A 13354-nucleotide genomic window follows, 5' to 3' on the forward strand; every position below is an offset into this window, starting at 1 on the left:
TCTAAGAGCTGCCATGCAGTGCCTGATACATGAGACATCTCTGTTGAATTGAATTGTTATTCCAAGTAGTTAAAGATAGTGGTTCATGTTCACTGTATACAGTCCCTCAGATAGAGGACTATATGGGTGGTGATTCTGAAATAAATTTGGAATTTCACTTGCTCATACTTAAAATACCAAGTCCTCAGAGCTTAGGAAACAGAGAGAGGGAGTGATAACATTGACTCCAAGTGTCCTAATTAGTTTAAATCCAATAATTATTTCTAATAGGTTCTGTCTTAATTAGTAATTTAGATAAATGTTGTGAACAATTTGTCCTGTCACTAAGCGGATGTGCTATTTTCAGTATTTGAATATTTTGTGACTGAATTAAATCTGTGCAAAGTTCCCAGGGGGTATAAAAGTGCAGAGCTGATTCCTAATTTTCCCACATTAGCTCATTTGAAACTTACCCAAACATTTGCAAAGAAGAAAGAAACAGCTGAATTTCAGTTGTTACTGTGCTGTTGCACTCTTGTCGTGAAGCTCCAGAGCTCTGCTGTGATCTGTTTCCTTGCTCATGCTTTTCCTTTCTTAACAGATCTTGCTATCACCAGCAAGATTTTCAGGCTGTTAAAATTGATTAATAATGATGACAGGATACTTGTTAAAGCTGGGGATCTTCTCCCTCTGCTACTTCTGATATTGGACTTCAAAAGGCTTCTGAATGATGAGTCACATAGCTAAAATTGCAAAAGCCAGGCTCAAAGCTGAAAAAAAAGTTAATAAATAGGGAGGTGAGGGATGGAAATAATACATGTAAATAGGGAGAATCTATGGTGGAAATCTCTTCTTTACTTGCCTTAATGTATTCCATTAAATAATATGATATTTAGGCAATGGATATAGTTGAAAAGGCAGGAAAGAGTTTCTTAAAAAAAAAACCCAAACAAAAAACCAGGACAGCAGAAGAAAGGCTGTTCAGGACACTTTATTCAGTATTCAAGCAAATGTTATACAGACAGTGAAAACACATGTGAAATATTTAGGCTTCCAACATTACTTGTTGAATTATCCTTCCTAGTAAGTCCTGTGTTGTTACTGCTCCATCATGCTGATTTATGTCACTTCCCTGGCCATCTTTCATAAATATGGCTAATAAGGCTCTGCAAGTACTGATGCCAGGTAATACAGGGGGATGATTTGACAACTCAGTGCTTGCTCCTTTCCCTTGAAGTATCCTCAAGCCAACATTCATTCCCTCTAACGCTATGAATGACACTGTCACAGTAGTTGCTGCACTTCAGATTGAAATGTACTCTTGAGACAGTTTATCCATTAAAGCTAAACTTATCCCACAATCCTTGTAATATTCAAATTCTAAAATTCCCTTTTTTCTTTTCCTTAACCAGTTGTTCTTGTGACATTGTGTCCATCCAATGCAATTGTTTTAACTTAGAAATGTTTGTTTTTCAATGCATCTCTGCATTGGTTTCAATATGATTCTAGAGTCAAGAGGTTGTAGAGTCAAATCTCACTGTTGTAGAGAGGCTGACATTATGAAAGGGGATATTTATTAGATGTTTAACCTGTAAGGTTTAGTGAGTACTCCCTCCAAGTTATTGGTAAGACTTCAAATGCTTCCTCACACCGCATAGTATACAATCATTAGTGCAAAAGGCCAAGAGCAAGAAAAAAATGTAGTGCATCATGGGGAGAAATAAGCAAAGATTATGACCTGGTTGGAGGCCCTTCCTCTATAAGGAAACTGTTACAAAAATGTCCAGGTGATTTTTAAGTGGTGCATCATTTCAGATATTAAATAAAAATACCAATTCTTTTTGATTCAACCTGTGTGGAAAATTCCTTTTTCATGCCAGATATGGTGAGGGTTATGACACTGAGGACAGCTGAGCTGGGGTGATCAGGATGTGGGTGGCCAAAGAATTGCTGGATGTGGGGAAGTGAGAGTGAGCAGACCCAGCAGGATGGACAGGATAATGTTCAGGACACAGAGTGGGAGGGGTTAAATGGCAGGTCAGATCGTGAAGCACGTTAGGTGCCTGGGAGGAAAGTGAAACCTGAGGGTCAGTGTGGGCCTGATGTCTCAGACCTTAACCATTCCTACACTGAGAGAAAATTGCCAGCATGCATGACTTGTCCCTTCACACAGAGGATGGCAATTTGGACTTTTGCTCTGCTAGCAAAAATTAGAAATCTGCATCATGGATGTAAAAGTTACACCTTTTTAATGACTCAAGCAGGTGTTAGTGTGATGCCACATAATGCAATATTGCTTGGTGGTTTGGGGTTTTCTTAACCTAAAAAGTATATATATATATAAATTTATTCAATGCATATAATGTCAGAAAGTATTACAATTTTTCATAAAGAAATACTCAAAATTTTAGAAATGTTGCTTTTAAAGCCCTTCTGTCCAGTCTTACTATGATTCTTTTATATATTTTCGGTTTTGAACTAGATAGACACCTACTAATTCCTATATTTTTGCCTCAGTTTCAGTAGAAAGGATAGACATTTGGGGGTTTCTGGTGATCACAGATGTAGAACAGAAACCTGACTTTCAGAAAACAGAAGACAATGGGAAGAGTGAGGCACATGCTACCAAGAAAAAAAGGATTGCTTTTGCTATGAAGGCTGTGCTCAGTAGCTGAGTTTTATCTCTGCCCTCAACCACTGAAACCTATTTTGACACAAAGTGAGTCACTTTAACAAAACCAGTCACATGCTTTGTTTTCCCCTTGCATTCTGGATTCTTGTCTTGAGACCTTGTGGTCTGATTTGCACCAGTGCTGCACGTTCAGCCACAGGGAGCTGAGCACTGAGTTTATAAACTGAGGGTATGACCTCAAGCATTCTGAAAAATGAACTCTTAAGCACCTCAAGTTGGATGCTTATAATGTATGAATACTTCTGAATGTAATCTCTGCATGTATCAGAACATCATTTGCATTCTGAGAGCTGTATCATTCCTTTATAACATAAAATAAATCAGTTAATGTTTGTGCAGCTCTCACACATTACAGCGATGAGCATCTTAGTAAACCTCATGAGGAAATTAATATTCTGTCCTCAGAGCAGGGTCTGAGCCACAAGGAGAAAAGAAGTCTTGAGGTAGCTGTTCATAAAATGTGTTAGGGGAGGTAAAATCTTTTAAAATAAAAATATATCTATGATGATTTTAATAATGTTCGGATTGTATTGCACAGCCACAAAACAGAAAAATTAAGTTGGCATGCATAGCCCAAATTCTGACATTTCCTAATTTTGCTTTCTTGCCTTTGCTGTCTTATAATCTTTCCTGAAGTACCTATAAAACTATGCAAGGAAAGAGTTTGCTCCTTGAATATCCAAGACAATAACTTTCCTACTTAAAAAAAATTATATAGTACCAATTACTGAATATAATGTAATTGTTATGTTTACAAAGCAAATGGGTCTCAAATTTAGATCTCTGCAGCTCAGTGGGAGTGTAGGAAGGGCTTCTCCATACACAGCAGCTCAGTTTCAAGGTGCACACCTGCTTTGCACCTGCACTTCTCTTTCAGCAATCCTCAGGGTGGAGCAGGAACCAAACTGGTCCTAACTGTGTAAAACAGCATAGCCTGGCCTGGGAAAGCAGGCTCTGCTCTGGCAGTTTCTGCCTGAACAGTACAGCATTGGTGCCCGTGGGACAGAATGAGGCCATTAACAGATTTGGCTTGGCCTGGCAGATCAAATAGAATTCCTTTTGTTGCGGTGACAGATTTAGTTCACAGAGAGGTAAAAAAATCTTTCTTAAAAAGGAGAATACTTCCAAATAGTCTAAATTCTGCTTTTTATGTGCAACTGGGATTGTGTGAGTTGTTCATTAATTTTGAACTCTCTGCACGTAATGTTCTAAATATAAATGTTAGAAAATCAGTAGTTGATGATGGCATCAAGTTACTACAAAGTCAACAAATGTAGTAAAAAGTGACATACTCTAGGTTAGTCATATGAATAGTACAGACCTCATACTGCTCACAGACCACAACAGCTTTGTCTTTTTTATAATAACCCAGCCTTCAGCTGCCACACTGCCCTTCTCTGTAAGACAGAGGAAACGGCCCAGGAGTGTTACTCTTGTTTTGGTTCTTAGTGACCTACTTCTTGGGCCATTGCCCAACTGCCTACAGACCTCAGAAGAAATTATATTAAAGCAGTTGACCTTTTTGATGTACAGAAATGGCCACATGCAGGGGGTAGTAATCAAGGGGGAGAAAAAGTTCAATCCTCTTTACTTGAACCTTTCATTGTACATGACAGGGAGAGGAATAAAGAGGGGAACAAAACCCAAAACTGTCCACGGCCCAACTGGTGTCACCTGTGCAATGCGTTGTAGTTCAAGATGTGGAGCTTTAATGATTATATTGAGGAAAACAATAGGCACTAATCCTTTTCTGGCCACAGCTAAGTAGACTTGCAAAAGCTCTTAGCAGTGGTTTTCTTTCACACTGTGAAGGCTCCAAGTGTGTTAATGTGAAGTGGCAGTGCTGCTGCTGCTCACTGCATTTGTTCCAGAGGATGCAGCTCCAGCATGGCTGCAGGGACACTTGGTCCATCAGGATGAGATTCTCCTGAGATGGAGTGCCTGGGGAGTTCCTTGGGAATAGGGTACAGCTGTATGTCAGAAAACAGTGTATCCATAGAGAAATGGTGCCAGTCTGTTGTGCTGACAGGTAAAATGCAAAAGATGATTTGAAGTAGATTAATTAATGTCCCCCCATTCATGCTGTGAGTGCTGTACGAGTTCAGTATCATGCTGGAGAACCCAGGAGAGGTATGGGTATGTTAAACTGCTAAGTGTGCTTTGTAGAATCCGATTCATGGCAAAAGGCTTGGAGAAGTAGTGAGCTAATTTTAATGTAATAAAGTGTGTTTTACTGTGAAAGATTCTCAAGAGATCAGATTTACACTTTACCTATTTGTTTAAAAAGAAAAAAATCTAGATTACCAGATCAATAGATCTGGGTTTTTTGGTGGTGAGGTTTTTTTCTTGTACCTTTCTTCATGATATTTAAAAATTATTTCAGTAATATTTACTTATTTAAGGTATTTTGCTTATCTGAATATTCCTTTAAAAGAGCTAAATTTTTATTTAAAAATGACTCAGAGTTGTCCCAAAACCAGTCAGCATTTTGGACTTAATTGATATCAGTAGGATAGTGTAAAACTGTAAAGAATAAATCTATTTTATTCGTATTTATTTAGTACAGCAATGAATATTGAATTTGTAATTTCCAGAGGTTCTTAGGGGACTTCTGCAGGGGGAGCTCCTTTTCTGAACTCTCTGTTCTTGGCTGTTCCCAGAAGAACAATGCTTATTGATATCAGTTTTTTATTATTGATCTGCTCAGTATGAAGTCATTTTATCTTAACGTTTTATTTTTCTCTCTTTCTTGCTCTCATGCGGCTTTGTGTTTAGTACACGGTGTGGACTGCCCTGTGGGTCACCTGGAATGTTTTCATTATCTGCTTCTATTTGGAAGTAGGAGGGCTCTCTAAGGTAGGTCACTTACCCTTCTTCAGATTTATGGGAGGGTGTCTCAACAGCAGGACTCTCAGATTTCAGAAGACTGCAGCCACAGAGGGAAAATGTGGTTGTTTGAACATACAATTTGATCTTCAGAGTTTCCCTCCAACAAGAACTGTAATGTTTGAACTTCTCCCTGCTAGTAAATAGCCACAGGTTTGAAGTACATTAATGCAATGAACCTGAATTGCAGTTGCCTTCTGAAGTATCATCCCAAGGTGAGAGGTGGGAAGGTATTCAGTTGTAAATTTGAGGTCCTTTTTGATTGTCGAAAAGCAGGCAGTGTCATTTTGGTTGAATTTTCAAGTGTGTGTAAAAAATGTGAATTTCCAAGGATGCTTTGAAAGAAAATTACTAAGAAGGTTAATGTGATAACTTGCTGAGCAAATTGATCTCACAGTGAGAATGTTAATTCTTTATAAAAAAGAACAAATGGCAAAGGGTGACTTTTGTCACATCTGAATAAAACTTTCCTTTATATGACACTCAGTGTTTTAGGTCACTAATTCTTCATTCAATCCTCTGATTAGAGCAGAAATGTTTGCTAGAATGGCGCATCAAGAGATGTGCACTCGTTCAAGGGAGCACTTAAGTTAGCATAGGTTATGCTCAGCATTGTATCTGCAGGCAATTTTACACAACACCTGCTGGTTTTTATCCTCCAGTTGGACACAGATGATGCAGATCATGGTTTACCACATTTACCACATTTAAATGATTCCTGGCACAGTATGCCCGTGGCACATGCTGATCCCAGCATTATTAATAGAATAAATGTCACTGTTACTGGTTGTAGATTTAGTGACTTGAACTGCATCACTGTTAATTCATGCAGAGCTTTCAGAGAATGGAAAGTGTGCTCTGGAAAGACCCTGCTTGAGCAGGGAGGCTGGACAAGGTGATCCACTGTGGTCTCTTCCAACATGACCCATTCTGTGAATTTTTGTTTACTCCACTCAGAGTGGAACATTTATGAACTATGTACTTGCTAGGATTAAGCTAGGATTCCTAGCTTTTGGTTGACAACAAACAGAAAACTGATGAAACCAATTTAATAAGAAATTTACTCAGTAGAAATTCCATTTTAATTTAACCTTTAGTGATAGGTTCCTTTAGTGATAAAATTTCATAATGAAAAGCTGCAACAGTTTTTTTTTCCTTCAATTATGTAGCTCATGAGAAGTTACAGGCTTGATAAAGAAATTAGTACACTTCATAGAGGATCAAAATAAATTATCCTTATGGTATGTTCTGACTTAAAAATCTATTAGATGAACAGAAGAGCAGCACATAGAAAAGATGAATAGCCAAATAATTGTTCATTCTTATGACACAAAGAGGTTGTATACTTTTATTTAGTTGGGTCACGTCTGTTTTTGTAGTGACTATTATATTTTATGTGTAAGGAATATATTTATCTAAGGGCTTAGGAATTGAAGCAAAGCTTTTAGTCTGACCCTTGAATTTGTTTGCAAGTGATTCTGATCATATGCTCAGTTAAGAGGTTTATAAATCAGCAGGTTTGAATTGAAGTCCTTCATCTTCCGGTTTCACTTGTGTGTTTCACTTTTTGCTCTTCTTAACATGATAATCACAATGCAGAGAAATAGCAGCAAAAATACTACCTGGCGGTTGACAAAATTCCCTTTTTTTAGGGTATACTTCAATTAATCTCAACATTTTTGTGGAACTTTTATCTTGTGGTTTATAATTACATTTAAAAGGTGTTTCTCAACAAGGTGATAGACACAAAATTACTACTGTGGAAATTAACTGCTTTTGTATAAATTATGCCAAAGGTGTGAGTATTGAGACCAACTTAGCAATGATAGAATTAAGAAACTTTTTCAGTACATCACAGAATTTTTGGTCTATTTATTTGTCTTTCTGAAAATTTTGCTAGACATGATGAGGCCGTCAAGAGACTAAGGTCTTTTTGCTCCATATGCTTAAAATACTGGGTACTTATTATTTGGTTAATATGTCACACCAAATTTAATTGGTACCTATATTTTATCCAAGATGCTAGTTGAAAAAATTAATTATTTCCTCCATTAATATGTTCGTGTGTTGTCATACATGATAGAAAGTGCTGTTATCAGAGTACATTAGTGTGGTGGGGAAATCAAACACCATAATAAGATTTCCAAGTATGGTTGTTTATTCAGCATTGAAATCTCGGCAGGCAATAGTCACTTTTTTTTTCTTCCTTTTCCATTAAAGAAAGAAAAAGAAACTATCTCTGAAATGAATACAAATTGATTACAATTTTAACCTTCTGTTGACATTCTATCAGGGAAAATTGTGATGCTGTCTGGCAGGTGACTGATTTCTGTTGGCTTGTTTGTTTTTAAGCAGTACCATGTTTGCATTTGCTCTGACCAGAATGAGTTAGCTCTTGGTGGTGTCCCATGAGTCCATTAAGTCTTCAATCATGAATGCTTCTGAAAATCCAAATTCATACAATAATAAATGGTAATTTTAATTCAATATCTGCCCATGGAGCATGCATACAATGCAGACAGACTTTTCAAATGGCATAGAAGAATCTACCACTACTGAAATTTTGTTTAGATCTTGTTTCTAAAGTGGGGAGGAGGATCTCCTTTGAATATTCACTGTTTGAATTCTGCCAGGAAGTTCCACTGCAGGTAATGAAAAATTTGAATGAGAATAAGAAGGACATAGGTAATGTGGGCCTGTTTACTGTGAAAGTTTGAAACAGAAACATTTTCCCTTCAATTACCTTTAATTATAATTTTCTCGATAAACTGAACACCCTCCACACTATGGTGATTAAGGCAGTCTCCTGGGAAAAGGATGATATAGATTCAAGTCATCTTGAGTGCAAAAGGGAAATAAACACAGCTCTCCCACAGCTGCTGTTGTCAGTAGAAATCTAATGACAACTGTTTCCCCTTTAACTGCCTTATAAACAACATAGAGGTCAAGATCCTTCTTCACTTACGTTACAGATGCACAAATAAAATTGTAATGCTTTTCTCAGGGCTGAAGAAATTGTATTTGATCAGAAATAAAATAAATATATCTATATACACCCTTTTTATTAGTATTCTTTTTTTTCTGATTTTAGCAGCAGTGAAACTACCCATATGAAGTAAATGAATTTTGCCTGTCTTTTTTCATTTACTACTTTTCTGAAATTGGAAACATAATTTTTAGTGTTAACCATTCCATATGAGAGAAACAAAGCTGTTATTATAACATGACCTTTTAATTCTTCGCTGCAGGATGGCAGTTTGCGACATCCATACATAAGCTCATTAATTGTTTTGATCTCATTCTTTCTTGAAATGAAATTAAGTTCTAATTGTCACATTCCAGAGTATAGGCATTAAAGCACCTAGACAAAAACACAGACTGTTTTCCTGAAGTTTTGTATGTGCTTAAATATGGACCCCATAATTTCTAATGTGTGTAAGCCAGCCCTCCATCTGCAGCAATATATGGTGTTCTGTACTCCTGTACAAAGGAGTCTTCATCTGTTTAGAGTGTACAGTTATTAATTCTCTTTTTACATCCCTCAAATATTTCAGATCCAGTATGAAAATAGCTATTTTCATTTGTATTTATCATATGCTATTCCAAAATTTTTTTAGACCATTTTTATACTGCTTTTGTATTTGTGAGTTACTGGCATTTCTTTCCATGTATTAAAGCCTTTATTTGGTAAATGTATAGCAGCATTGTGGTATTGTGTACTCCTTTCCTGTTGTTTCATATGCCTTACCTATGCAGCTGGGGAACATTGATGAGCTCTTTTCTTTTTCAAGGATATTTCTGTTTGTCCTGCATGGCTTTTCCATGGCATGCTTCTTTGCTGTGTACCGTGCCTCATTCTGGATTTAAGTTTTGCTCTCAAAATTGAGCTGTGTGTCAACTGACTCTTCTAATTTTTTTGGCCAAGGATTTGCCTGACACACAGTAATATATTCAGTAGGAAAATATTTCTAAACAGCTTATGTTTCTTACCTTGTCCTTAGTTTTACATATTGAGTGAATGTGAGCTCTCTGATCTGCCTGTGGCACCAGCTTCATTAACCTTTCCCCTGAAACCAAAGGAAGTTTTGCTTATGTAATTTAATGAAACACTTTTTCATGTGTTTTTTTCCTAGAAATATTTACTTTGGTCAATGGATGATCAAAGTTTGTAGGGCTCCCGTCCAGCTTTATTAAGCTGGAGACAGAATTGTAGGCCAAATTATTGGATGGATCTGTAGTTGGAGGATAGAATTATCTGACAAAATTAATGATTTCTTCCATCTGAGGAAAAAATGGACTAATAATTTACTTATTAAAATGCTGAGAGACTGGAAACCTAGTGCTCTTTTCCAAACAAAATGTTGTATATCAGAATGAGAGTTAATTATGTGAACTCTATACTGGCTACTTGTGAAATCAAATTTATTCCATCTGGTGCGTGTCAGTCAATCCTTAATTGTTCTGCAATTATATCTAATAATCTCAAATGGAGTAAGTTAAACTCAGAGCCAATGCTAATTTGTATTAATAGAGATGTTATGGTGTATGCTTGGGCTTGTGTCTTTATTTTTAATGTGAAATGAGAGCATTGGTTGAATTTACATTAGCAATATGAAAGAAAAGGTGATTCTCTTTCTAACTTGTGCTGATGTGACAAAACAGACACCATTATTTTGGTTTAATTATTGTCTTAATTAGCTGCATAGAATTACCCACTCCAAAAAGCTCAGGGACAAAGTTGGCAGCATCCATAAAACCAATATGGAAAATCAATAGATGGAGGATAAAGGACTTCCTTAGTCTAAGCAGAGGATAGGTCATTGTGCATCTACTCACATGTAAGTGACTTTTATGTGGAGGAAGGGTTTTTCATATCCACTGGGAAGAAGAGCAATAAATAATTTACTGAGCATGTGGCAAAAAAGATTTTGTTGGAGGTCAGGAGAAGCATTTTAATAATAATGACACTGACGAGGATCTACAGCTGATATGAAGCCTTAGTAATGGACAACTCTTCTACTGCACTAATTTTGATCTGTAGATACAAGTCTCTGTCAAGATAAAACCCCAAGTGAGTGTCCATGGATGGTTTAGGATAGGAGTGTTTACATTAAAAAAATTAGTACAAGTTGAAGACTCAAAACCTTATCTTATTTAAGAGTCTTAAACATTTTATCAAGACTTATTCCAGCTGGGGAGCTGGAGGTGTCTCTGGCTTTTCTCCCCAGAGGGTGTGTAGGGGCACAGAAGACAGGAGACCCTGGTGAAGTCTCCTGGGAGGCTGACAGTGAGTTTTGGGTGTGCACAAGGTGGGGTTTTACTGTTCAGCTGTGTGACAACAGGAGGGAGGCAACACTGTCATTGCTGCTCACTCTTGGTAGAGATTAGATCTCTGTTACAGACAAAACTTTTGTGCTGTCTGTTCAATTGATGGATTTTCAGCTGAACACAAATCACTGCCTTCACTGGGAGCAAAGCAAGATGGTAACAGTGCATTTCTTCACTGCTGTACATGCTGTATACATTCATGTACAGCTCAGCTGAGAATTTCTTCCCACTCACCTCTTATTCATCATCAGATCCTTTTGATCACCATCTCTCTTGGGAGACTACACACCCTTAACTTCTAATTCTCCTCACTGCTGTGTGTTTGTTTGCTCCAGGTGATGCCATCAGCTGCTACCAGCTGAGGTGTGCACAATGATGGATCATGCACTGGATGTAGTTGTAGGCCTTCTGCAATTTCTAGACATTACAAATTACTAATTTTATAGCAGTAGTTAAATATAATCTTTTCTGAACATACGCACTAGTAAAATTCAACTTGCAGAAATTAAACCTGATGAAAAGGTTTGGTTTGTTTCTTTGAGGTTTGGACTCCCTCACCTTGTCCTCTTTCCTCTACCTTATTATTCTCAAAGAGTTTAAAATATTTTTTTTCTAAGTAATGCTCCAGAATCTTCTCTCACATTAAAAAAGGAGGAATGCTAATCAAATAGTACTTTAGTATATAGAATTAAGATAATATAAAGCAGAACCAGACCAAATATAAGTTTTAGTGCTCCCATCATATAATTCATTTAACTCCCTTGGCCTTCACCCTTTCTATCAACCAGCTTTCAGAAGTAATTTTTTGTTTTTTTAAAAAAAGGTTTTAAAAACATTTCCCTCATTTTAGTTTTTCTTGTGCCCTTTCCTACAGCAGAAGCTCCACTGAAATGTGTTTGCTAAAATATGAACTTTTAATGTGACCTTCCTTATTCAGGTTGCTCCTCCCATCCTGCTGCTCTCTCACTATAAAAAGAAATAATCTCCAGGTTCAATTGTACTTAATACTTTTCCATAATGTTCTGCTCAAACAGCAACCTTTTGAATTTTTAATTACTTTGGCAATAAACCTGGAAACCAATTTACTGTGAAGTTATGCAGTGTAATATTGAACAGAAACAACACTTCAGCACTTCAGAATAATGGCTCTGGCCTTGGCTGGTGTTAGGTACTGTTAATCATAGATTAACATGGTGTTGGGGTGCCTTTCAATGGTATTTGCAAACAGTATTTTCTGGTGCTGTGTTAGGCTGACATCAGTACGTGCAGGAGCAGAAAATCTGTGTGGGAGTTTCTGTATAGAATACAATGACTGTTTCCATGAAAAGTTAGAGAAGAATTAGCTATGAGCTGTGAATTTGTAATGATGCAGCTATGGAAAATAGAATTTTCTTTTTATTTGCAATTTAAATTTCTCAGACAAAAAGGGTGACTTACAAAAGATGACTTAATATGTGCTCTCTTAAAAAAGAAAGGGAAAGGAAAAGAAGGAAATTGAAGAGCAAAAAGGTGTGAATCTATTGTAGCTGAGGAGACTTTGTGGCTGTTTAGCTGAAGAAACTTTGATGTTCCAGATTTCATGTTCCAAAACTAATTTGTTGTTCAATCTGTTTAACTCTACTGTGTAAAGGTGTTGCATTGTGTAAGATCTAATGAAAAATATGCTTCTTCTTGAAAAGAGAATTAACATGCACTAGCTTCATGGCACTATTTGAGCATAAGGTCATTCTGGGAAAGAACTTATGTAGAATAAATGGGACACAGACAAATGCCGGTGAAACTGCAAAATGTGTCGTTCTGATGTTAATTAGTTTGTTTAGGTGATACAATCACATTGCTGAACAACTTAATCAGGAGTACATTCCAGATGGTACAAAAATTGAATTTTATATCCTTTCAGGTGACATTTACAGTGGTTCAATTTATTATATACAATTATATCCTTTCAGTGACATTTACAGTGGTTCAATTTATTATATACAATGAGCATCATTGAAATAGGTGTTTCAATGAAAACTAGTTTTTTTTTATAACCTCTAATGAATGCAAAATTTTAATGTTGATATCTGGAGTGGAGGATATCATCTTCTTCATTGGTTTAAATAACTGAGGTAATATCTCTGTGTTTTGTTTTTTTTTTTTAATAATCCATTTAATACCATAATATGAAATGGCTCTGGGAATAATGGGTATGATATATCTGCTTAGCTAAGAGCTGCACAAACAAATTTATTAATACAAAGATCACAGTCATATTTGTTTGAGTTTATTTGTTTAATTTCTAGGATCTTGAAGTTTTTTAAAAGAAAAAAAACCCTAAAATTTCAGCTTAGGGCAAGGAGGGAAGTAACTCAAGTCTCTTGCAATATTTCTCCAATGAGACCATTGGATATGGAAAAGTACTCCTGTGATTCAGGAATCCATGCTGCAATGGCTAGAGATGCAGAGAGGGTAAATCCTGCATGCCTA

At 36.6% G+C, this 13354-nt stretch overlaps 1 protein-coding gene across 3 annotated transcripts in view; it reads left to right on the forward strand.

Moving 5' to 3' along the window:
- Positions 1-13354, forward strand: part of NKAIN3 (sodium/potassium transporting ATPase interacting 3) — a 337404-nt gene that overhangs the window by 160996 nt on the left and 163054 nt on the right. For all 3 annotated transcript variants that reach the window (XM_063169394.1, XM_063169375.1, XM_063169384.1), the window contains exon 3: positions 5447-5527. In XM_063169394.1, the coding sequence (XP_063025464.1) occupies positions 5447-5527 (81 nt within the window). The remainder of the gene's footprint in view (positions 1-5446; positions 5528-13354) is intronic.

The sequence above is a fragment of the Melospiza melodia genome, chromosome 1 (assembly GCF_035770615.1).
Source record: "Melospiza melodia melodia isolate bMelMel2 chromosome 1, bMelMel2.pri, whole genome shotgun sequence".
NCBI lineage: Eukaryota > Metazoa > Chordata > Aves > Passeriformes > Passerellidae > Melospiza > Melospiza melodia.